This window comes from Delphinus delphis, chromosome 6 (genome assembly GCF_949987515.2).
Source record: "Delphinus delphis chromosome 6, mDelDel1.2, whole genome shotgun sequence".
Lineage (NCBI taxonomy): Eukaryota > Metazoa > Chordata > Mammalia > Artiodactyla > Delphinidae > Delphinus > Delphinus delphis.
The window spans coordinates 6,435,650-6,459,358 of NC_082688.1; the positions used below are offsets into that span (position 1 = coordinate 6,435,650).

General features: G+C 50.5%; 2 protein-coding genes across 2 annotated transcripts; both read right to left on the reverse strand.

Annotated features, from left to right (window-relative positions):
- Positions 1-647: 647 nt before the first annotated feature.
- LOC132427004 (torsin-1B) lies at positions 648-7,205 on the reverse strand. The gene is made up of 5 exons (XM_060013990.1): positions 7,040-7,205; positions 6,144-6,409; positions 4,790-4,965; positions 3,070-3,197; positions 648-2,762 (listed from the first exon to the last, which is right to left on the reverse strand). The coding sequence occupies exons 1-5, from the start codon at positions 7,152-7,154 to the stop codon at positions 2,521-2,523; spliced, it is 927 nt and encodes a 308-aa protein (XP_059869973.1). The 5' UTR covers positions 7,155-7,205; the 3' UTR covers positions 648-2,520.
- A 9,981-nt stretch (positions 7,206-17,186) lies between these two features.
- On the reverse strand, positions 17,187-23,388 carry LOC132427005 (torsin-1B-like). Its single transcript, XM_060013991.1, has 5 exons — positions 23,223-23,388; positions 22,327-22,592; positions 20,973-21,148; positions 19,252-19,379; positions 17,187-18,944 (listed from the first exon to the last, which is right to left on the reverse strand). The coding sequence occupies exons 1-5, from the start codon at positions 23,335-23,337 to the stop codon at positions 18,703-18,705; spliced, it is 927 nt and encodes a 308-aa protein (XP_059869974.1). The 5' UTR covers positions 23,338-23,388; the 3' UTR covers positions 17,187-18,702.
- Positions 23,389-23,709: the final 321 nt, after the last annotated feature.

Sequence of the window (23,709 nt, forward strand, 5' to 3'; positions counted from 1 at the left end):
TATTTACCGCTTCAGGGCAGGCAAGACCAGGCAAGTAGGTTTCCTGGTCTGAGCTCGGCCTTGCTCAGGTTCAGAATGGCAGCCGTGGGTCACGTTTGAGTGCCTCAGCTTCCTTCCTATGTTAATTTTAGGAGAATATATTTGTTAGGAAGACGACCAGCTCTTTCTGATGATATTTTCATCCATGAAAATTCGATGGAGTAGAACCCATCATCTAATCCAATTTAACTTTGTATTTGTTTGGGGATAACAGCCTTTAAGGTAAATTTTTTTTTAAGGTCTAATACTTTTTATTTTATTTTATTTTATTTATTTATTTTTGGCTGCGTCGGGTCTTTAGTTCCAGCGTGCGGGCTTCTCTCTGATTGTGGCACGTGGGCTTAGTTGTCCTGCGGCATGTGGGATCTTAGTTCCCCAACTAAGGATCAAACCCACGTCCCCTGCACTAGAAGGCAGATTCTCCACCACTGGACCACCAGGGAAGTCCCTAAGGTAAATACTGATTCTTTATGAGGTAAAGAATGCCAACCAGCGTGCCCAGGGTACGGTGAGCCTAAAGACACCTGAGTTATCGAAGAGCCTTTATTCTAAGCTCAGACTTTTCAGAGCTACCAAATAAACCAGGAAAAAAATCTGCAAGTGGCGTCTCACGTGATAAAATTTAGGCTTTATTATTTGACATTCAGTAGGTCAATTTAAGTTCGTCTACATCTTACGTGGGGTGGGGAGACTGGGCCATGAGCAACTGTGGCCTTTTCAAGTTACAAATCAGTAACAGCAGTCCAAAGGTAACCAACATGTGTTGAGTTTATTGCATCATAACAAAAAATCTTATCTCCTCCTGACCAGACACCCAAAAGGTGACAAAAGAAACATAACTTAGCTCCAACTTGAGAACATGTACTAAAAATTTTAAGCCTCACCTTGGCTTTTTTTTTTTTTTTTTGCGGTACGCGGGCCTCACCGTTGTGGCCTCTCCCGCTGCGGAGCACAGGCTCCGGACGCGCAGTCTCAGCGGCCATGGCTCACGGGCCCAGCCGCTCCACGGCATGTGGGATCCTCCCGGACCAGAGCACGAACCCGTGTCCCCTGCATTGGCAGGCGGACTCTCAACCACTGCGCCACCAGGGAAGCCCCACCTTGGCACTTTTTAAAGACTAAGTGTGATCCTCTATAAGGCATTGCCATATGGGAGGAACATTCATTCTGCCACGTCTTATATAGAAAAAAGCTGCACGTTCTCATTACATGTCTGCAGTTGCATTGCAACTACAAGATAAAACGGTTCACACTGGCTGGAGTGGAAGTCGTATTTCCCAGTGGCCAGGGCAGCCCAGCCCGACACTGCCATGCAGGGTATCCTTCTCAGATGACACCAGGATGAGGCGCAACCTTACGAGTATCTGATAAAGGAACAGGCAATTACTCCTTCCCATGTTTTAAAATGAGCAGTGTCCCATATTTCTATTATCTAAGATTCAGAAGTAAGAACATTATAAAAAATATACATATCCTTGAAAACTCGAGCACTTGTAGTGTCCAATACTTCCACTTTGGCAACGAGAACCTGCAAGCTGACCGTTCAGTCGGCACGTGTCATCCGTGGAGAATGACTCTGTCCTACGGATTTCAAATGGTTCTGTGCAGTCACGTGAGAGACTGACCCACGTGTAAACTGTAACAGACAAACATCTCACCGTGGGAACCAAGGACTCAAAGCCAACAGTCGCGTTCTGATCCGACTCTAGGGATGTTATGGCTGGGGGTACATCTAGCCGAGGCTGAAGTTAAGGAGTAGAGGTGATACAAGGAAGGCTGCGATAAGTCCAAGTGAGAGTTGGGAGAAGGAATTCCATGACCAGGGCTGTCAGCAGCAAAGCCACGGACAGACGGAGAGGTCCTGCCCGTCCCGCCTGGCTGCAGGGCCCTGGCGTGGAGCCCCCATGCCACACACAGGCGGTTCCCCCAGCTGCGTGCTCGGCCTGTGGGCCCAGGTCCTCCCACACGACACTGTGCCTGAAGGTGCCACCGATTTTTACCTGAAAATACTTCAAGTCGGTGAACGCGCTCTGTGAAGAAAAAGAACTAGAGGAGAAGAATGTTTCTGGCAGGTGAAAACCCAGTGCTCCCTGGACTGCAGCAGGGCCCTCGAACTCCTTCAGTTCAGCTTCTGAGGTGTGGGTACCGTTGGGTCAGAAAGAGTCCTTGGTCTCACACAGCTGTTTTCAAGGCACTTCTGTCATTCTGTCAAGGTCAGTTAAGTGGTAGTGGCAGGGGAGGGGAGGGACTTCAAAAGTTCATCTTCAACCACAATGAACAGCTGGGTTGCTGTGCTGTTGCAAAATGACAAGTACCCTTAACAGATGAGTATCTCAAAAATCAACCCTTAGAACCTTCCAGATCCCGCAAGTCCACAGGTGCAAATGTGCAAACCCTGAAGAGGTCTTCAAAGTGCTTGGAAAGGCCAGGCCCCGAGTTCCCTGGGCTCCCAGCCGCGTCTCACCCCATCTGGATAAGCGTTCAGTGAAAATCCAGCCGTGACTGCACAGTCTTGCAGCCCTTGTCTGAGTAGATTTTCTCGTCTTTAGGGAAAAACGTCATTTCCTCGGCCACTCTGGTGACGACATCTTCGTCGATGGCAGAGCCGCGGGCCTTCATTTCTGCCCGCACGCACATCTTCACGTGCCTATACTCCAGGGGCAGGAAGGGGATGAAGTAGTCGATGAGGTTTCTGTCTATCAGTCCGCTGTGCCACAGGCCACCTGGGAAACAAGGCACAGCTGGGTCTCTCGCCTGTTACTGTCCCTGTCACCCGGCCAAGCTCGCTGCTCTAACAGGGCCCAGCACATTCTTCACGGCTCTAGCCCCCAAGATGCTCTTTCGGTCAAGCCTCATGTAAGGATCGGTTGGCTACCCCTGCTAACTAGCTTGTAGAACAGAATGCCCTCCGAAAAAGTCCCTACTTCAACCAAGGCACGGAGGCGAGTGGATGCTGTGGTTTCGCGAAAGGCTTAAAGAGACACACGGTGACTGCGGGCAGGGTGAGGGCTCCTCGCCGGGGGCACTCACTGTGTTTGTTATTGAAGACTCCGACAGACAGCGCGGGCTCCAGATCCTTCAGCTGGATGCCTTCCCTCCTTTTCCCTGCCCGCCAAAAGTCAAGGGCCGTCTTAGTTATGAGGTCCCCGCCTGCATTGCTGAGTTTGCCAAAGAAACGAAGATTAAAATCACACGTTAAGACTTCTCTGTCTATGACATATAGACACGACTATACATGAAATAGATAACTAATAAGAACCTACTGTATAGCACAGGAGCTCTACTCAATACTCTGTAATGACCTATATGGGAAAAGAATCTAAAAAAGAGGGGATATATGTATACGTAAAACTGGTTCACTTTGCTGTACAGCAGAAACTAACACAACATTGTAAATCAACTATACTCCAATGAAAATTAGCTAAAAAAAAAGACTTCTCTCTCTAATCAGGAAACGTACCTGCTCTAAGTTTATTCTTTTTTTTTTTCAGTTTCTATGCAGCTTTTTTTTTTTTAATGTGGACCATTTTTAAAGTCTTTATTGAATTTGTTACAATACTGCTTCTGTTTTCTTATGTTTTGGTTTTTTGGCCACGAGGCATGTGGGATCTTAGCTCTCCAATCAGGGATCGAACCCGCACCCCGTGCACTGGAAGGCGAAGTCTTAACCACTGGACCGCCAGGGAGGTCCCTATACAGCTTGTTTCAAAGTCAAATATAGGGCTTCCCTGGTGGCACAGTGGTTGAGAGTCCGCCTGCCAATGCAGGGGACGCGGGTTCGTGCCCCAGTCTGGGAAGATCCCACATGCCGCGGAGCGGCTGGGCCCGTGAGCCGCGGCCGCGGAGCCTGCGCGTCCGGAGCCTGTGCTCTGCAACGGGAGAGGCCACAGCAGTGAAAGGCCTGCGTACCGCAAAAAAAAAAAAAAAAAGTCAACTATATAAGCCAGTCTGTATGTATTAAAGGGTTGTAATGACTTCTTACAAATGTCACATATCAGGAAACACTATGAGTTTTCTAATATGGAATCAGATTGTGATAGTTCTCTAAGGTTTATTCTCAACCAAGGAATATTTACTAAGTGCTACTAGACAAAAAAACAGCACCTGCCCTCAGGAACTGAAAATCTTTTTCAGAACTCGGTGTGTCATGCTACAACTTTTCTTTTTTTTTTTAATATATATTTATTTTTGGTTGCGTTGGGTCTTCGTTGCTGTGCGTGGGCTTCTCATTGCGGTGGCTTCTCTTGTTGCGAAGCATGGGCTCTAGGCGTGCGGGCTTCAGTAGCTGTGGTTCGAAGGCTCTAGAGCACAGGCTCAGTAGTTGTGGCTTCAGTAGCTGTGGTTCGAAGGCTCTAGGGCACAGGCTCAGTAGTTGTGGCGCACGGGCTTAGTTGCTCCGTGGCATGTGGGATCTTCCCGGACCAGGGCTCGAACCCGTGTCTCCTGCATTGGCAGGCGGATTCTTAACCACTGCGCCACCAGGGAAGCCCACTACCACTTTTTATAACCCTCAGAGGCAACATGTGCAAGTAATGAAATGACCTGTTATCTACTATTTCCTTCATTCGTTTCCCCCTTCCCCTGCCCTGTGCCGTGCTGACACCAGCAACCCCAAAGTAAAAGAAGTCCGTAAGTCACTTTTGCCAGGCTGGCACTTTTGTCCCTGGGACCTGCTGAGGTTGCCGGGACCTCCTTCTAGCCCTGGCAGAATGAAGGGCTGTGTGCCCTCGGAGAAACACCTCCCACTGACCTGAGGAAGATGAAGATGGCCTTCCGGTAAGACACACCGTCAATCTGCTCGTAGTAATCTAGGAACGGCTTGATTGCGTCAATGACCCCCGGGTGCAACTTATCCATCTCGTCAAATATGAACACGGAGCTCGCACATGCACTCACGTTACCCCGAATCCACCTCTGTAACTGGTCCTAGACCAACCATAAGAGAAGAAATAGGATGCAGGGACTCAAAAGATATGTCCAGGGGAGCAGAAGCGCTCCACTGTGCCTCATACTCAGGAAGGTGAAAAATCAGAGCTCTCTGGGGTTTAACAAAGAAAAATCGCACCCTAACCTCCACTCACTGTCTGAGAGCTTTTCCAAAACTTCATCTATAAGAAGTGGAAACCGGCAGAGAGATAGGTGCTAAAATGCAAATAAGTGTTTTCCTAACTCAAGTGACGTGCCAAATGTGACTTCTTAACGGTATCGCGGTCTAAGATACGTGAATATTGATCATTTCACTGTTAACCAACCCGTAATTTTCATCTCCCTGTGGCTGGGAATCTCACGTTAATTTTACCAGACATACTGAGGCATAAGAAACTAGGCGAAGACCGGCACAGCATCCCGAGACCAGTGCCTTTTACTGGAGCAGTGAACAAAGGTGCTGACCTAGATGACATTTCACGAAAAGCGTTTGTTCCTGTATTTCTAGGGATTTATGACAGAATTTGGTAAATAAGAAAATCATTCTCTCTTTTCGGTAGTCTTCCCTGTCTTACAGTTTATGGGGCAAATATCCACTTTCACTTCCTCTTTCAGTTTCTATTCCTTATTTCAGTCCTCACCTAACAGTAGGAATGCGAACTTTCACAAGGACGTCCATTTAAATGAGAGCCCTACTGGACGACTTAACATAGCAACGCCCAGAATGTGGGCCAAGCTGACGCTGCATCACAGAAGCAGCCGTAAATGAAGTCATGTCCAAGCGAATCGTGTGACCTGCTCCACTTAACCAAGGGCTGTGATGGGGATACTGAACATACTCGCTGCGCAACACAGCTACCCTGCGGACTGGGAGTCAGGAGATTTGGGTCCCAGTTTCTGATTTGCACGAAAATTCTAAGGAGCGAGTCGCCTTGCTGCTCTTGCCTCCATCTTTTAATGGAAATAACATCACCTACCCAGCTGTATTATTTTGGAATCAGCGAGAAAAAAAAGTTGCAGGAGAGTTCTGCAAATGGCAAAGGGTTGCCAGGGTGGGGGAAGTGTGCAGGGGCCTGGGGCTACCGGAGTGCAAAGGAAAGAAGCAGGGGCCGGAGTCAGGGAGCAGGTCGCCCGGATGGGTGCGAGAGGCCAGGGGATGGGATAACAGAATTCCTTGCCTGGTACAGTTTTATGTGCTGCTCGTGAGGGAAGTGCAGGGTCGACACAAACAGGTGGACAAAGTTACTCTTGAGACCTTTTGGGTGAAGATTTTCAGCCACAATTTGGCTGACAAAATTCTTGCCCGTGCCGGCCCAGCCGTGTAAGGAAAGAGTCAGTGGTTTCTTGGGATTTTTGTTGTTCTTGAAGCCAGTCAGCGCCTTGAGAATCACCTCTGTGGCCAGATGCTGCCCAAAGAGCTTCTCCTCCAAATTCAGCTTGAGGGCTGCAGGAGCCAGCCCGGGAACAAGAGAGAAAAATACACATTAAACGTGCACCAGGAAAGCAGCGCTCTCCCCAGCTGGCCAAAGTGAGAGGCACAGGTTAGCAAGCGGTCCAGCAGGGTCTCTGCCAAACCCCAGGGTTAGCGCTGAGGCAGAACCACACGGGCTGCAGCCACACGACGCCACTTCCAAGGAAATGGACTAGAAAAGGAAACTAAACGTGTTCGTTCATCCAAGGACTGGCCCTCTCTTCACTCAGCTGCTTGCTATTTCCCCAGCCACCCCTTCCGGCTTGTAAGAAAACCGAGGGCCAAATGTGGGCTTTCTGGGCAGACGCCGCACATCTGAAAACTACTTAACAGGGGTGACATGGCGCCGAAGGGCTGCTGCTTTCAGTTTCTTCTTACTGTCATCCCAAGGCATCCAAGCTTTTAGAAAGGAACTTGGGCAGAGCCCCACGATCCGGAGAATCTGTCTCCGAAGACACGGCTTCCGAGGCTGCAGTCCGGGCCGAGACCCCACCCCTCCTCCTTCCCACCCCACCTCAGGGTAAGCGCGGGGTGCCGGGCGCTGACGCCCGCGCGGGGCTGACCCCGCGCCCCTCGAGCCCCTCCGGGGCAGACCCGCCATACCCGACGCGTTGAGCGGCTGCTCTCGGCAGCACTCGGCGAAGCGGCAGTACAGGTCCCTGCACGACAGGTAGCAGGTGAGCGCCGCGGCGACGCAGAACAGCACAGCCGGATGCATCGCCCAGCTCGCGGCCAGCCACAGACGCTGCTAGGGCTCCCGGGCGGCCGAGCTTGGGGACGGACTTCCGATTCGTGCGTCACCTCCGCCCGCAGCCCCCCACCCCGCACCGTGGGAAGGCCTTGTTGGCGAGGGGCGTGGCTCTGCGCCACCATCTTTGTGAGAGCCACGGAAAGGGGCGGCTACCTTTTACGGTTTCTTTTTCTTAAGAGCTTCTCAGATCCTTCACACTTTGCTTTGTCATCCCACCCTTCACTTCCTTGGAGCTATCGTGAGCGTTTCTCAAGTCTCCCCACCCTGCGTGCCTTCCTGAAACAGTTGCAGGGTGCCCTGGGCGCCTGGCCCCAGGCTGAACACTGGGGCTACACCGAGGCAAACGTGCCCTGGTGTGCACAAACCCAGAAGCGCATTCTTTCACTGAGCATGCTACAAGGCAGGCCCCTTGCTGGATGCTGGGAGACAGCAGGGAAGGAGACGGGGTTGCCCGCCCCCGCCTCGAGCTTCTAGGCTCTGGGGGAGGCAGTCAGTGGGCAAGGGCCAATAGTGAGCGGTCAGAGAAGCACCGAGGCCATGGAGCAGGGAACGCTGTCAGTCTGAACTGAGAATTCAAGGAGTTAGACAAGCAAAAATTGATTAGTAGGATGGTCTATGCAGAGAACAGAATATGCAGGATATGCAGTTTGGGGAACTGAAAGTATTTCACATGGTGGAGGCTGGTGAGAATGAGGATGGAGAGCTAGGCAGAGACTGGAAGGGGAAGGCCTCTGTCTGGGGGGCAATAGGGAGCCACAGAAGGTTTCACACAGGGAATGACATGGTCAGATCAAAGATCACGATGGCTGCTGGGTTTGTCCAGGTGACGCTGGCCCAGGCTTTGCCGAAGTTGGTTGAGTTCACTCATCAGCCCGTGTATCCACAAATATTTAACAAACACTGGCTGTGTCAGATCCAGTGCCGCGTGCTGGGGATAAAGCAGGGCACAGGGGAATTCCCTGGCGGTCCAGGGTGAGGGCTCCTCGCTTGCCCTGCTGGAGCATGGGTTCCGTCCCTGGTCAGGGAACTAAGATCCGGCATGCCACAGCACAGCCAAAAACATTTTTTTAAATAAATAAATAAATAAAGCAGGGCATAGGACAGGCACAGTCTCTGCCCTCACAGAGCTGTCAGTCTAGTGAGGGAGGCAAATGGGCAAACGGACAGTTTATGACCAGCACGGTCAGTGCTGTGATGTGGGATGCACAGAGGAGGCACCTCACCCAATGGGCGGGTCGGGGAAGGCTCTCCTCCTCCATGTCTCAGTTTTGACCTGAAGCATGGGTAAAAATTACCCAAGGGGATTGGGGCAAGTGAGGAGGGGAGAGGTGAAGGCGGTCTGCATGAACGCTCCAGGCAGGGGGTAGTACGCACCTGGGACCAGGGGCCGAATCATCAAGGCCTTTTGCGCCATGCTTTACCCTGGGGCCAGAAGGCCCCAGGGGGGCTTTGGGCAGTGATTGTTCAGACCACTCTGGCCCCGTATTGGGGTTGGAGAGGCCAGCACTGTGGCAGGGAGACTGGGTCCAAGGCTGGGCAGTATTCCAGGAGAGAAGACAGTGTCCTGAACTGGAGCAGGGGCAGCAGGAGGGAGGAAAAGGAATCTGAGAATGGGGTGGGGGGAGTGGATGTGCCACTGTGTCTGGGGAGGCGAGGGGCCCGACAGGGAAGGAACAGGAGGAGGGCGGCCGTGGGGGGTGGTGAGGACTCTGATGAGCTTCCATTGTTCAGTGCCAACCTTCTCATTTCTTGCAGGACATTGTATTTTGTGGTACCTTTTTTTTTTCTGCGGTACGTGGGCCTCTCACTGTTGTGGCCTCTCCCGCTGCAGAGCACAGGCTCCGGACGCGCAGGCTCAGCGACCATGGCTCACGGGCCCAGCTGCTCCGCGGCATGTGGGATCTTCCCGGACCGGGGCACGAACCCGTGTCCCCTGCATCGGCAGGCGGACTCTCAACCACTGGGCCGCCAGGGAAGCCTTGTGTTATCTTTAGAGTCATAAATACCAGCTACTGAGGTTTTGTAATTCCAGATCCAATGCCATCGATTCCTTCCAGCACCATGTACAATCCTTAAAGACACAGACGTTTCCTTTCAAACACTAGTGGTCTAAACAGTCTCTCCTGGTACTTCCCTGGCGGTCCAGTGGTTAAAGACTTTGCCTTCCAATGCAGGGAGTGCGGGTTCGATCCCTGGTCGGGGAGCTAAGATCCCACATGCCTCGCGGCCAAAAAACCGAAACGCAAAACAGAAGCAATATTGTAACAAATTCAATGAAGACTTTAAAAATGGTCCACATCAACAAAATCTTAAAAAAAATAAACAGTCTCTCCTGACTTGTGAGCCTCACACAATTTGCTGAGAGAATCAAAAGCGGTGACAGTCACAGTAAGAGATCTTCCTGACCTCTTATTGTCTGCAGCGGTAAGGGCCCTATATGCGTCAGCCCATTGGTATGCCCAACTTCAAGAGGAAGAGACTGTTGTGATCCCCACTTTACAGATAGGGAAACTGAGACCCAGAGAAGTGAGGTCACATGTCCAGAACCACTCCACTAGGAACAGAAGGAATGAACCAGTTTCTGTAACTTTGATGGTCTCAACCTCCTGCTCTCCGCACACCCGCCCCAGCCCGTGTTGCAAATCCCCTGGAAGCCACAGAGGTGCTCCTCCATCCCTCACAGCTGCACCCCAGGGGACGCGCTGGACTTGACCAACTGCATGCCCGAGGCGGCCTCTGTCCCAGAGCCAGCAGGAAACCCGATTAGGTTCAACAGATAACGAGGGCCTGGCAGCCAGGCCACCTGCTCACGCCAGCCCTGGTGGAGAAAGCTTGTCAGGCATCCCTGGAGAGGTGCTTTGAGCCCCAACTTTCTGGAGGTAGGGTGGCAGCCCTTGTGGTGGGCCTTACCCTGTCTTAAGCCGGCCACCTTCACCCTGGGGCATGTGAACACCTGGAGGTAGATGAAGACTTCCCAAGGACACGTGGGATAGATCCCTGTAAGGGTGCCAATCCTAGAAACGCAGCCTCTTTCTTTTCTTTCTTTCTTTTCTTCTTTCGTTCTTTCTTTCTTTCTTTTTCTTTCTTTCTTTCTTTCTTCTTTCTTCCTTCCTTCCCTCCTTCCTTCCTTTCTTTCTTCCTTCCTTTCTTTCTTTCTTTCTTTCTTTCTTTCTTTCCTTTCTTCTTCTTTCTTTCTTCCTTCCTTCCTTTCTTTCTTTCTTCCTTCCTTTCTTTCTTTCTTTCTTTTTAATTAAACTATTGTTGACTTACAAGGTTTTGTTAGTTTCAGGTGTACAGCAAAGCGATTCCGTTTTTCAGATTTTTTTCCTTATAGGTTATTACCAGATATTGAATATGGTTCCCTGTGCTATACAGTGGAAACGTAGCCTCTTTCCTCTTTCCTCCCTGAGCAAGACCCCAGTGGCCCAGCTTCCTGCAGGTTTCCTTTCTCACCTCCCCTGTCTTACCTCTGGCCCCCTGGAAAGAAGAAAAATCACTCAGTAATTTTCCCCAGTGGATACACAAAGTAAATGGAAAAAGAAAAGAGAGGGAACCCCATCCATCTCATTAATAGATAGATTTTCCACAAAATCTTAATTCTTGGTTTAATAATTATTTATGAAAAAAATTGTAACCCATTTATGTTGGTTTGATTGACCGTGTACTAATACACAGCAATCCAAAAGAAATTTTTTTTTTATTTTTAAAAATTTTTTTTTTATTTTTGTGGTACGCGGGCCTCTCACCGCCGCGGCGTTTCCCGCCGCGGAGCACAGGCTCCGGACGCGCAGGCTCAGCAGCCATGGCTCCCGGGCCCAGCTGCTCCGCGGCATGTGGGATCCTCCCAGACCGGGGCACGAACCCGCGTCCCCTGCATCGGCAGGTGGACTCGCAACCACTGTGCCACCAGGGAAGCCCCAAGAGAAATATTTTAACACTTAGAGCTTTGTGGTCACCAGAAAAACTTTTATATGAAGTTTTAATTTGTAGTATATACATACCTTTGTTGCAGAGAAATAAGGTAGAATGATTGATAAACGACTTTTAGGCAGAAAGTACACTTCATTAGGATGACCTCTGATGGGGGCAGTGTGAGTTGAAGTACCGAAAACTGATTGTAAACCTCTGACTTGTTCATGCATTTTATAATGGGTGATGGCAGGTAAGGCTGCTATGGCGTTCAGATTCCATTGAGCAGACCTAGAAGAACAGAGTAACAATGTTACCCTAAAATGTCCATGCTTACAATAGACAGGAAATTGCGCCTTTTGCAACCACTTAAACTTATAATGAGAAGTTTCTATGTTAATATATGTTCATCTAAAAACGTGCAAAGGGATGTGTGAGCAAAAATTTAAAAACAAAGTGTGAGCCCCCTTACCCCAAAGCAGAGCCTGCCCAGTAAGCATTTATTCTTCAGCCTTCGTGTCCACACTCTGAATTTACTGTAAGGAGTTGACGCCTCCCTTCTGGATTCTCAGCTGCCGGGGAAGGCCTCGTGTATTGACCTGGAGCTCAGTCCCCTGGCTAGATGGCCTCCTACCTCTCCAGTGTTAGCCTCTTTGGTTGCCACGTCTTCCCTGTCACGCCCTCCGCAATCCTGATCGACCCCGAGTCTCCGTTCTAGACGCCCTCGCTCTCTGTCCTCTCTCCCTGAGTGAGAGGGCCCTGGATGACTTTCTCTGCCTCCGGATGACTTTCTCTGGCCCCGGATGACTTTCCCTCTCCAGCCCCTGCATCTGGCTCCACATTGGACATCTCCACTTGGCTGTTGACCAGACGTCTCAGCACCTACACGGTCAAAGCCGAAGTCTGGACTGTTTTCTCCAAATGTGTTCCTCCCCCAAGGTCCCTATCTCAGGAAGTGGAACCATCCTCCACCAGCTGCTTGTCCTGTATTCCTTTTTCCCTCAGCCTCCACTTCTGACCCATCAACAGGCTGCCGGCCCCATCTCCAAAACACACTCAAGAACTCTTCAGCTGTCTTCCTCTCCTTGGCCACGCCCTCATCCAAGCCACCATCACCTATCACATGGGTGACCACAGCAGCCCCCAGGGAGTCCTCTGCATCCACCCTGGTCCTCCCTGATCCGTTCTCCCCACAACAGAGACAGGTGGTCTTTTCACAGCAGACTGGATCGTGTTGGTCTTGCTTTGAACCTGTCAATGGCTCCTAAAGCCCTTAGGAAAAAATCTGCCCTTTTCACTCTGACCTCAAAGCCCTATGTGCTGTGCTCCTACCTTCCTCTTGGACCTTTTCCCAACCTATTCTCCTGCCTCGACTCCTTTTTTTTTTTTTTTTTGCGGTACTTGGGCCTCTCACCGTTGCGGCCTCTCCCATTGCGGAGCACAGGCTCCGGACGCGCAGGCTCAGCGGCCATGGCTCACGTGCCCAGCCGCTCCGCGGCATGTGGGATCCTCCCGGACTGGGGCACGAACCCGTGTCCCCTGCATTGGCAGGCGGACTCCCAACCATTGCGCCACCAGGGAAGCCCCCTCCTTTTTTTTTTTAATTGAAGTATAGTTGATTTACAATGTTGCATTAGTTTTTAGGTGTACAGCAAAGTGATTCAGATACACATATAATTTTTCATATTCTTTTCCATTATAGGTTATTACAAAATACTGAATACGGTTCCCTGTGCTATACAGTAGGTCCTCGTTGTTTATTTTATATATAGTAGTGTGTATATGTTAATCCCAAACTCCTAACGTTCCCCTCCCTCCCCCTTCTTTCCCCTTTGGTAACCATAAGTTTGTTTTCTATGTCTGTGAATCTATTTCTGTTTTGTAAATAAGTTCATTTTGTAACGTTTTTTTTAGGTTCCACACATATGTGATATCATTTGGCATTTGTCTTTCTCTGTTTGACTTACTTCACTTAGTATGATCATCTCTAGGTCCAACCACGTTGCTGCAAATGGCATGATTCCATTCTTTTTTATGGCTGAGTAGTATTCCATTGTGTGTGTGTGTGTGTGTGTGTGTGTGTGTGTGTGTGTGTGTGTACCACATCTTCTTTATCCATTCATCTGTCAATGAACATTTAGATCGCTTCCATCTCTGCCTGAACTCTTGCTAAGAATGTTCAGACCGCAGCTTGAAGCCCACCCAACCTATCTAAAGTAGCCCTTCTTCCTCCCACCCGGTCACCTACTCTGTTGTCACCCTGTTTGTTTCCCTGTCTATTGTCCATCTCTTCTGCCGGCCTGAGAGCTTCAGGAGGACCGGGGCCTTGTCTACTGTGTTCAGTATCTCTAATTCCTAGAACTGTGCCACATACACAGCAGGCACTCCATAAATATGCATTTAATGTTCAAGTACAGAACATTCTCAGGAGGGTGGGCTTTGATCTGGGGGCCAGCGATGCTGCTATGGACTGTATGTTCTCACAGAAAGGCCTGGGAATCTCTGAGGCAAGATGTTGACGTTTGCAACTGCTTTCGACTTGCCAGTTTTGTCAGGACTCAGCCCTATCCTGGTGCTGGTGGTGGAAGGGGTCTTGGCCTCAGCTTCTCAGGGTCCTGGAGCTCTTCCCCGCGGTGGGCGTGGTCCCGAGGGGAGTCGGGTGACACTTGCTCCTCTGTTTTGTCACTGCGGGCTCTGGGGCTCCCCTCTCCTGGAAGATGGAGATCGGGGAAGGAGGTACCTCCTGCAGCGTCCTCCATGTGGGTTCAGTAATCAGGTCCTGAGCTTCTGCGGCCTGTCTCCCCCTCTCTGTTACCAACTGTTTTGGTAACAGTTGAGGTAACAGTTTTGGTAACAGATGAGGTTCTTTGCTTCCAAACAATAGACTGACACTGACTGGCTTGGGCTTCTTAGAAGAACCCAGGGTGGCCCGTGGAAATGTAAAAAACGCTGAGTGACCCCGACTTGGGAGAGAGGATCCCAGAGGTGGGGTGTGGAGGCCTCGGTGGCAGGAGCTCTGGGGCCCTGTTGCTCCGGCACTGCCCTCGGAGAGAGAAGCTGATGGGCCCAACCTGGGTCTGGTATCTTGACCTTGTATCAACCAGCCATGGGCAAGGGTGTTGTGCCTGGGTAACCCCCCCCAGTTTGCGCTGTTGGACATACTCAAATGACATTTTGTTTCCTTGAAAATGTGACTGTTTCCTGATTTGTCATTTGGTCACTTATCTTAAAGTTGGCCACTGGAATTTATGGAGGGTGGGAAGATGACCACAAGAGTAGGGGTCCTCAAAACCACTCACAAAGAGCTCTCTGGACAACCCAAACATATCTGAGCCCCAGGAATGGATATAAATGGGCCCCCGCAAGTGCCCCCAACTACATAATGATCCTGACACTGCATTGTGCCCCATTTCCCCTCTTTTTTTTTTTTTTTTTTTTTTGCGGTATGCGGGCCTCTCACTGTTGCGGCCTCTCCCGCTGCGGAGAACAGGCTCCGGACGCGCAGGCTCAGCGGCCATGGCTCACGGGCCCAACCGCTCCGCAGCATGTGGGATCCTCCCGGACCAGGGCACGAACCCGTGTCCCCCGCATCGGCAGGCAGACTCTCAACCACTGAGCCACCAGGGAAGCCCTCCCCTCTTTTAAGAAAGTTTTAAAGAGTGTAAAACAACTTATCTATTTCCAGTATCAGTGAGTATCTTAAGATAAAAACTAGTTCATTTAGCATATCTTAAGAGAAATTGCCTTTGAATGGGAACTTCCAGTACTCTGAGACCTGCAAGACGTACCTAGAAAATTTGCTGCTGTGGACAATGAAGAAATCGGATTGGGAGGCGGGTGGTGGAGAGCCTGTGGTTTATCTTGTTTATTAATTGCTGTAATACTGTCCTTGCGGCAGCTGAGGGAGTTTCATATTTTCTTTAGGCAACGTTAGGAGCTGAAGCTGTCTTTGGACAAGTTTGACGCTACGTGAATTCTGCTGATTTGGCTACTGGGTGACCACTCCATTAGTACTATTAACTCCATTCATATTAATTTTTGTTATAAATCTTACAAAAGGGAGTGCTTCTGGGTATTTATATCCACATTTTGTTTTCAAAAATTGTCCAAAGCCCGGGCTTCCCTGGTGGCGCAGTGGTTGGGAGTCCGCCTGCTGATGCAGGGGACACGGGTTCGTGCCCCGGTCCGGGAAGATCCCACATGCCGCGGAGCGGCTGGGCCCGTGAGCCATGGCCACTGAGCCTGCGCGTCCGGAGCCTGTGCTCCGCAACGGGAGAGGCCCCAACGGTGAGAGGCCCGCGTACCGCAAAAAAAAAAAAAAAAAAAAAAAATTGTCCAAAGCCCATGGTAGCTGCCGTCTTGCATCACTGTCTCTGGGAGGCTGGTCACCTCACCTCCCACCCATCCTCTTGTCCCTACATTATCCCCTTCCCCTTTACTCTTTCTATCATTTCTCTCTTGGAACATCACCTACAGTGTTTAAATTGTTAATTAAAAACATTCAAAACCACCAACTTGACTCCTTAAGGCCGTCATAACTTGAAAGACCAACCAGGAAGGTCTTGGAAGGGAGCTGCAGATAGGGCTCTGCCCTTTGGTGCGAGGTGGGCAGAGATTTTCAGGACCAGAGACAGCACCCCCTGGTCCACACCTGTTTCCAGGGAAGTTTCGGAGTTGACTGGAACCAGAGGTGTGACCACGCTGATAGAATGGGAAACTGCTCAAGGCTGGAGAGACCTACTCGCACCGAGCGAAGCACTAGAGGGTACTGGTGAGCTGCTGGTCTGAGGACTCAGAGACATGGGTTCATATCCTGCTCTCACTACCTCTGTGACCTCCAGAAAAAAATGACAACAGAAGTTCAAACCCCTAGATTATATAAAAAACCAACTGTCAGACTTCCCTGGTGGCACAGTGGTTAAGAATCCGCCTGCCAATGCAGGGGACAGGGGTTTAGTCCCTGGTCTGGGAAGATCCCACATGCCGTGAAGCAACTAAGCCCATGCACCACAACTACTGAGCCCACGTGCTGCAACTATTGAAGCCCGTGCGCCTAGAGCCTGTGCTCCGCAACAAGAGAAGCCACTGCACTGAGAAGCCTGCACACTGCAACGAAGAGTAGCCCCTGCTCGCTGCAACTAGAGAAAGCCCGTGCACAGCAATGAAGACCCAACACAGTCAAAAATAAATAAATAAAAATAAAAAGCCAATTGTCAGCCCGAAGACCTGTTCTCATCGAAGTCTTATCAGTGTCTATTTTATACAGAGGGGCTCTGCTGGGGCACATGGTATTTGGTGTTCTTCTTGTTATTGTTTATACAGGGATACACACTTTATTTCTATGAAATCCTAATGGCTATAGAATATTACATATGCCTTCAAACAGCTTTATTGAGGTAAGTTTGACATACAACAAAATGCACACATTTAAAGTGTACAGGGCTTCCCTGGTGTCACAGTGGTTAAGAATCTGCCTGCCAATGCAGGGCACACGGGTTCGAGCCCTGGTCTGGGAAGATCCCACATACCGTGGAGCAACTAAGCCCGTGTGTCACAACTACTGAGCCCACGAGCCACAATTACTGAGCCCACGTGCCACAACTACTGAAGCCCGTGCACCTAGAGCCCATGCTCCGCAAAAAGAGAAGCCACTACAATGAGAAGCCCGTGCACTGCAACAAAGAGTAGCCCCTGCTCACCGCAACTAGAGAAAGCCCGCGTGCAGCAACGAAGACCCAACCCAGCCGTCAATTAATTAATTAATTAATTGATTAAAAAAGTGTACAATTTCTTAAGTTTTGACATATTTATGCACTCACGAAATCAGGGTAGTGAACGTAGCCATCACCCCCAGAAGATTCCTCTTGCCATCTTGTAATCCTCACCTCTCCCCTGATGCCCCCTCCCCTGTCCATCGACCACAGATTTGCTTTCTATCACTGCAGATTCGGACACTTTTTATAGGCTATCATATGTTTTTAAAATAACATTATTATGTATTGTTTTATTTATTTATTTATTTTTTTGCGGTACGCGGGCCTCTCACTGCTGTGGCCTCTCCCGCTGCGGAGCACAGGCTCCGGACGCGCAGTCTCAGCGGCCATGGCTCACGGGCCCAGCCGCTCCGCGGCATGTGGGATCCTCCCGGACCAGGGCACGAACCCGTGTCCCCTGCATCGGCAGGCGGACTCTCAACCACTGTGCCACCAGGGAAGCCCCACCTTGGCATTTTTTAAAGACTAAGTGTGATCCTCTATAAGGCATTGCCATATGGGAGGAACATTCATTCTGCCACGTCTTATATAGAAAAAAGCTGCACGTTCTCATTACATGTCTGCAGTTGCATTGCAACTACAAGATAAAACGGTTCACACTGGCTGGAGTGGAAGTCGTATTTCCCAGTGGCCAGGGCAGCCCAGCCCGACACTGCCATGCAGGGTATCCTTCTCAGATGACACCAGGATGAGGCGCAACCTTACGAGTATCTGATAAAGGAACAGGCAATTACTGCTTCCCATGTTTTAAAATGAGCAATGTCCCATATTTCTATTATCTAAGATTCAGAAGTAAGAACATTATAAAAAATATACATATCCTTGAAAACTCGAGCACTTGTAGTGTCCAATACTTCCACTTTGGCAACGAGAACCTGCAAGCTGACCGTTCAGTCGGCACGTGTCATCCGTGGAGAATGACTCTGTCCTACGGATTTCAAATGGTTCTGTGCAGTCACGTGAGAGACTGACCCACGTGTAAACTGTAACAGACAAACATCTCACCGTGGGAACCAAGGACTCAAAGCCAACAGTCGCGTTCTGATCCGACTCTAGGGATGTTATGGCTGGGGGTACATCTAGCCGAGGCTGAAGTTAAGGAGTAGAGGTGATACAAGGAAGGCTGCGATAAGTCCAAGTGAGAGTTGGGAGAAGGAATTCCATGACCAGGGCTGTCAGCAGCAAAGCCACGGACAGACGGAGAGGTCCTGCCCGTCCCGCCTGGCTGCAGGGCCCTGGCGTGGAGCCCCCATGCCACACACAGGCGGTTCCCCCAGCTGCGTGCTCGGCCTGTGGGCCCAGGTCCTCCCACACGACACTGTGCCTGAAGGTGCCACCGATTTTTACCTGAAAATACTTCAAGTCGGTGAACGCGCTCTGTGAAGAAAAAGAACTAGAGGAGAAGAATGTTTCTGGCAGGTGAAAACCCAGTGCTCCCTGGACTGCAGCAGGGCCCTCGAACTCCTTCAGTTCAGCTTCTGAGGTGTGGGTACCGTTGGGTCAGAAAGAGTCCTTGGTCTCACTCACACAGCTGTTTTCAAGGCACTTCTGTCATTCTGTCAAGGTCAGTTAAGTGGTAGTGGCAGGGGAGGGGAGGGACTTCAAAAGTTCATCTTCAACCACAATGAACAGCTGGGTTGCTGTGCTGTTGCAAAATGACAAGTACCCTTAACAGATGAGTATTTCAAAAATCAACCCTTAGAACCTTCCAGATCCCGCAAGTCCACAGGTGCAAATGTGCAAACCCTGAAGAGGTCTTCAAAGTGCTTGGAAAGGCCAGGCCCCGAGTTCCCTGGGCTCCCAGCCGCGTCTCACCCCATCTGGATAAGCGTTCAGTGAAAATCCAGCCGTGACTGCACAGTCTTGCAGCCCTTGTCTGAGTAGATTTTCTCGTCTTTAGGGAAAAACGTCATTTCCTCGGCCACTCTGGTGACGACATCTTCGTCGATGGCAGAGCCGCGGGCCTTCATTTCTGCCCGCACGCACATCTTCACGTGGCTATACTCCAGGGGCAGGAAGGGGATGAAGTAGTCGATGAGGTTTCTGTCTATCAGTCCGCTGTGCCACAGGCCACCTGGGAAACAAGGCACAGCTGGGTCTCTCGCCTGTTACTGTCCCTGTCACCCGGCCAAGCTCGCTGCTCTAACAGGGCCCAGCACATTCTTCACGGCTCTAGCCCCCAAGATGCTCTTTCGGTCAAGCCTCATGTAAGGATCGGTTGGCTACCCCTGCTAACTAGCTTGTAGAACAGAATGCCCTCCGAAAAAGTCCCTACTTCAACCAAGGCACGGAGGCGAGTGGATGCTGTGGTTTCGCGAAAGGCTTAAAGAGACACACGGTGACTGCGGGCAGGGTGAGGGCTCCTCGCCGGGGGCACTCACTGTGTGTGTTATTGAAGACGCCGACAGACAGCGCGGGCTCCAGATCCTTCAGCTGGATGCCTTCCCTCCTTTTCCCTGCCCGACAAAAGTCAAGGGCCGTCTTAGTTATGAGGTCCCCGCCTGCATTGCTGAGTTTGCCAAAGAAACGAAGATTAAAATCACACGTTAAGACTTCTCTGTCTATGACATATAGACACGACTATACATGAAATAGATAACTAATAAGAACCTACTGTATAGCACAGGAGCTCTACTCAATACTCTGTAATGACCTATATGGGAAAAGAATCTAAAAAAGAGGGGATATATGTATACGTAAAACTGGTTCACTTTGCTGTACAGCAGAAACTAACACAACATTGTAAATCAACTATACTCCAATGAAAATTAGCTAAAAAAAAGACTTCTCTCTCTAATCAGGAAACGTACCTGCTCTAAGTTTATTCTTTTTTTTTTCAGTTTCTATGCAGCTTTTTTTTTTTAATGTGGACCATTTTTAAAGTCTTTATTGAATTTGTTACAATACTGCTTCTGTTTTCTTATGTTTTGGTTTTTTGGCCACGAGGCATGTGGGATCTTAGCTCTCCAATCAGGGATCGAACCCGCACCCCGTGCACTGGAAGGCGAAGTCTTAACCACTGGACCGCCAGGGAGGTCCCTATACAGCTTGTTTCAAAGTCAAATATAGGGCTTCCCTGGTGGCACAGTGGTTGAGAGTCCGCCTGCCAATGCAGGGGACGCGGGTTCGTGCCCCAGTCTGGGAAGATCCCACATGCCGCGGAGCGGCTGGGCCCGTGAGCCGCGGCCGCGGAGCCTGCGCGTCCGGAGCCTGTGCTCTGCAACGAGAGAGGCCACAGCAGTGAAAGGCCTGCGTACCGCAAAAAAAAAAAAAAAAAAAAAAGTCAACTATATAAGCCAGTCTGTATGTATTAAAGGGTTGTAATGACTTCTTACAAATGTCACATATCAGGAAACACTATGAGTTTTCTAATATGGAATCAGATTGTGATATTTCTCTAAGGTTTATTCTCAACCAAGGAATATTTACTAAGTGCTACTAGACAAAAAAAAACAGCACCTGCCCTCAGGAACTGAACATCTTTTTCAGAACTCGGTGTGTCATGCTACAACTTTTCTTTTTTTTTTTTAATATATATTTTTGGTTGCGTTGGGTCTTCGTTGCTGTGCGTGGGCTTCTCATTGCAGTGGCTTCTCTTGTTGCGAAGCATGGGCTCTAGGCGTGCGGGCTTCAGTAGCTGTGGTTCGAAGGCTCTAGAGCACAGGCTCAGTAGTTGTGGCTTCAGTAGCTGTGGTTCGAAGGCTCTAGGGCACAGGCTCAGTAGTTGTGGCGCACGGGCTTAGTTGCTCCGTGGCATGTGGGATCTTCCCGGACCAGGGCTCGAACCCGTGTCTCCTGCATTGGCAGGCGGATTCTTAACCACTGCGCCACCAGGGAAGCCCACTACCACTTTTTATAACCCTCAGAGGCAACATGTGCAAGTAATGAAATGACCTGTTATCTACTATTTCCTTCATTCGTTTCCCCCTTCCCCTGCCCTGTGCCGTGCTGACACTAGCAACCCCAAAGTAAAAGAAGTCCGTAAGTCACTTTCGCCAGGCTGGCACTTTTGTCCCTGGGACCTGCTGAGGTTGCCGGGACCTCCTTCTAGCCCTGGCAGAATGAAGGGCTGTGTGCCCTCGGAGAAACACCTCCCACTGACCTGAGGAAGATGAAGATGGCCTTCCGGTAAGACACACCGTCAATCTGCTCGTAGTAATCTAGGAACGGCTTGATTGCGTCAATGACCCCCGGGTGCAACTTATCCATCTCGTCAAATATGAACACGGAGCTCGCACATGCACTCACGTTACCCCGAATCCACCTCCGTAACTGGTCCTAGACCAACCATAAGAGAAGAAATAGGATGCAGGGACTCAAAAGATATGTCCAGGGGAGCAGAAGCGCTCCACTGTGCCTCATACTCAGGAAGGTGAAAAATCAGAGCTCTCTGGGGTTTAACAAAGAAAAATCGCACCCTAACCTCCACTCACTGTCTGAGAGCTTTTCCAAAACTTCATCTATAAGAAGTGGAAACCGGCAGAGAGATAGGTGCTAAAATGCAAATAAGTGTTTTCCTAACTCAAATGACGTGCCAAATGTGACTTCTTAAAGGTATCGGGGTCTAAGATACATGAATATTGATCATTTCACTGTTAACCAACCCGTAATTTTCATCTCCCTGTGGCTGGGAATCTCACGTTAATTTTACCAGACATACTGAGGCATAAGAAACTAGGCGAAGACCGGCACAGCATCCCGAGACCAGTGCCTTTTACTGGTGCAGTGAACAAAGGTGCTGACCTAGATGACATTTCACGAAAAGCTTTTCTTCCTGTATTTCTAGGGATTTATGACAGAATTTGGTAAATAAGAAAATCATTCTCTCTTTTCGGTAGTCTTCCCTGTCTTACAGTTTATGGGGCAAATATCCACTTTCACTTCCTCTTTCAGTTTCTATTCCTTATTTCAGTCCTCACCTAACAGTAGGAATGCGAACTTTCACAAGGACGTCCATTTAGATGAGAGCCCTACTGGACGACTCAACATAGCAACGCCCAGAATGTGGGCCAAGCTGACGCTGCATCACAGAAGCAGCCGTAAATGAAGTCATGTCCAAGTGAATCGTGTGACCTGCTCCACTTAACCAAGGGCTGTGATGGGGATACTGAACATACTCACTGCGCAACACAGCTACCCTGCGGACTGGGAGTCAGGAGATTTGGGTCCCAGTTTCTGATTTGCACGAAAATTCTAAGGAGCGAGTCGCCTTGCTGCTCTTGCCTCCATCTTTTAATGGAAATAACATCACCTACCCAGCTGTATTATTTTGGAATCAGCGAGAAAAAAAAGTTGCAGGAGAGTTCTGCAAATGGCAAAGGGTTGCCAGGGTGGGGGAAGTGTGCAGGGGCCTGGGGCTACCGGAGTGCAAAGGAAAGAAGCAGAGGCCGGAGTCAGGGAGCAGGTCGCCCGGATGGGTGCGAGAGGCCAGGGGATGGGATAACAGAATTCCTTGCCTGGTACAGTTTTATGTGCTGCTCGTGAGGGAAGTGCAGGGTCGACACAAACAGGTGGACAAAGTTACTCTTGAGACCTTTTGGGTGAAGATTTTCAGCCACAATTTGGCTGGCAAAATTCTTGCCTGTGCCGGCCCAGCCGTGTAAGGAAAGAGTCAGTGGTTTCTTGGGATTTTTGTTGTTCTTGAAGCCAGTCAGCGCCTTGAGAATCACCTCTGTGGCCAGATGCTGCCCAAAGAGCTTCTCCTCCAAATTCAGCTTGAGGGCTGCAGGAGCCAGCCCGGGAACAAGAGAGAAAAATACACATTAAACGTGCACCAGGAAAGCAGCGCTCTCCCCAGCTGGCCAAAGTGAGAGGCACAGGTTAGCAAGCGGTCCAGCAGGGTCTCTGCCAAACCCCAGGGTTAGCGCTGAGGCAGAACCACACGGGCTGCAGTCACACGACGCCACTTCCAAGGAAATGGACTAGAAAAGGAAACTAAATGTGTTCGTTCATCCAAGGACTGGCCCTCTCTTCACTGAGCTGCTTGCTATTTCCCCAGCCACCCCTTCCGGCTTGTAAGAAAACCGAGGGCCAAATGTGGGCTTTCTGGGCAGACGCCGCACATCTGAAAACTACTTAACAGGGGTGACATGGCGCCGAAGGGCTGCTGCTTTCAGTTTCTTCTTACTGTCATCCCAAGGCATCCAAGCTTTTAGAAAGGAACTTGGGCAGAGCCCCACGATCCGGAGAATCTGTCTCCGAAGACACGGCTTCCGAGGCTGCAGTCCGGGCCGAGACCCCACCCCTCCTCCTTCCCACCCCACCTCAGGGTAAGCGCGGGGTGCCGGGCGCTGACGCCCGCGCGGGGCTGACCCCGCGCCCCTCGAGCCCCTCCGGGGCAGACTCGCCATACCCGACGCGTTGAGCGGCTGCTCTCGGCAGCACTCGGCGAAGCGGCAGTACAGGTCCCTGCACGACAGGTAGCAGGTGAGCGCCGCGGCGACGCAGAACAGCACAGCCGGATGCATCGCCCAGCTCGCGGCCAGCCACAGACGCTGCTAGGGCTCCCGGGCGGCCGAGCTTGGGGACGGACTTCCGATCCGTGCGTCACCTCCGCCCGCAGCCCCCCACCCCGCACCGTGGGAAGGCCTTGTTGGCGAGGGGCGTGGCTCTGCGCCACCATCTTTGTGAGAGCCACGGAAAGGGGCGGCTACCTTTTACGGTTTCTTTTTCTTAAGAGCTTCTCAGATCCTTCACACTTGGCTTTGTCATCCCTCCCTTCACTTCCCCTGGAGCTATCGGGAGCGTTCCTCAAGTCTCCCCACCCTGCGTGCCTTCCTGAAACAGTTGCAGGGTGCCCTGGGCGCCTGGCCCCAGGCTGAACACTGGGGCTACACCAA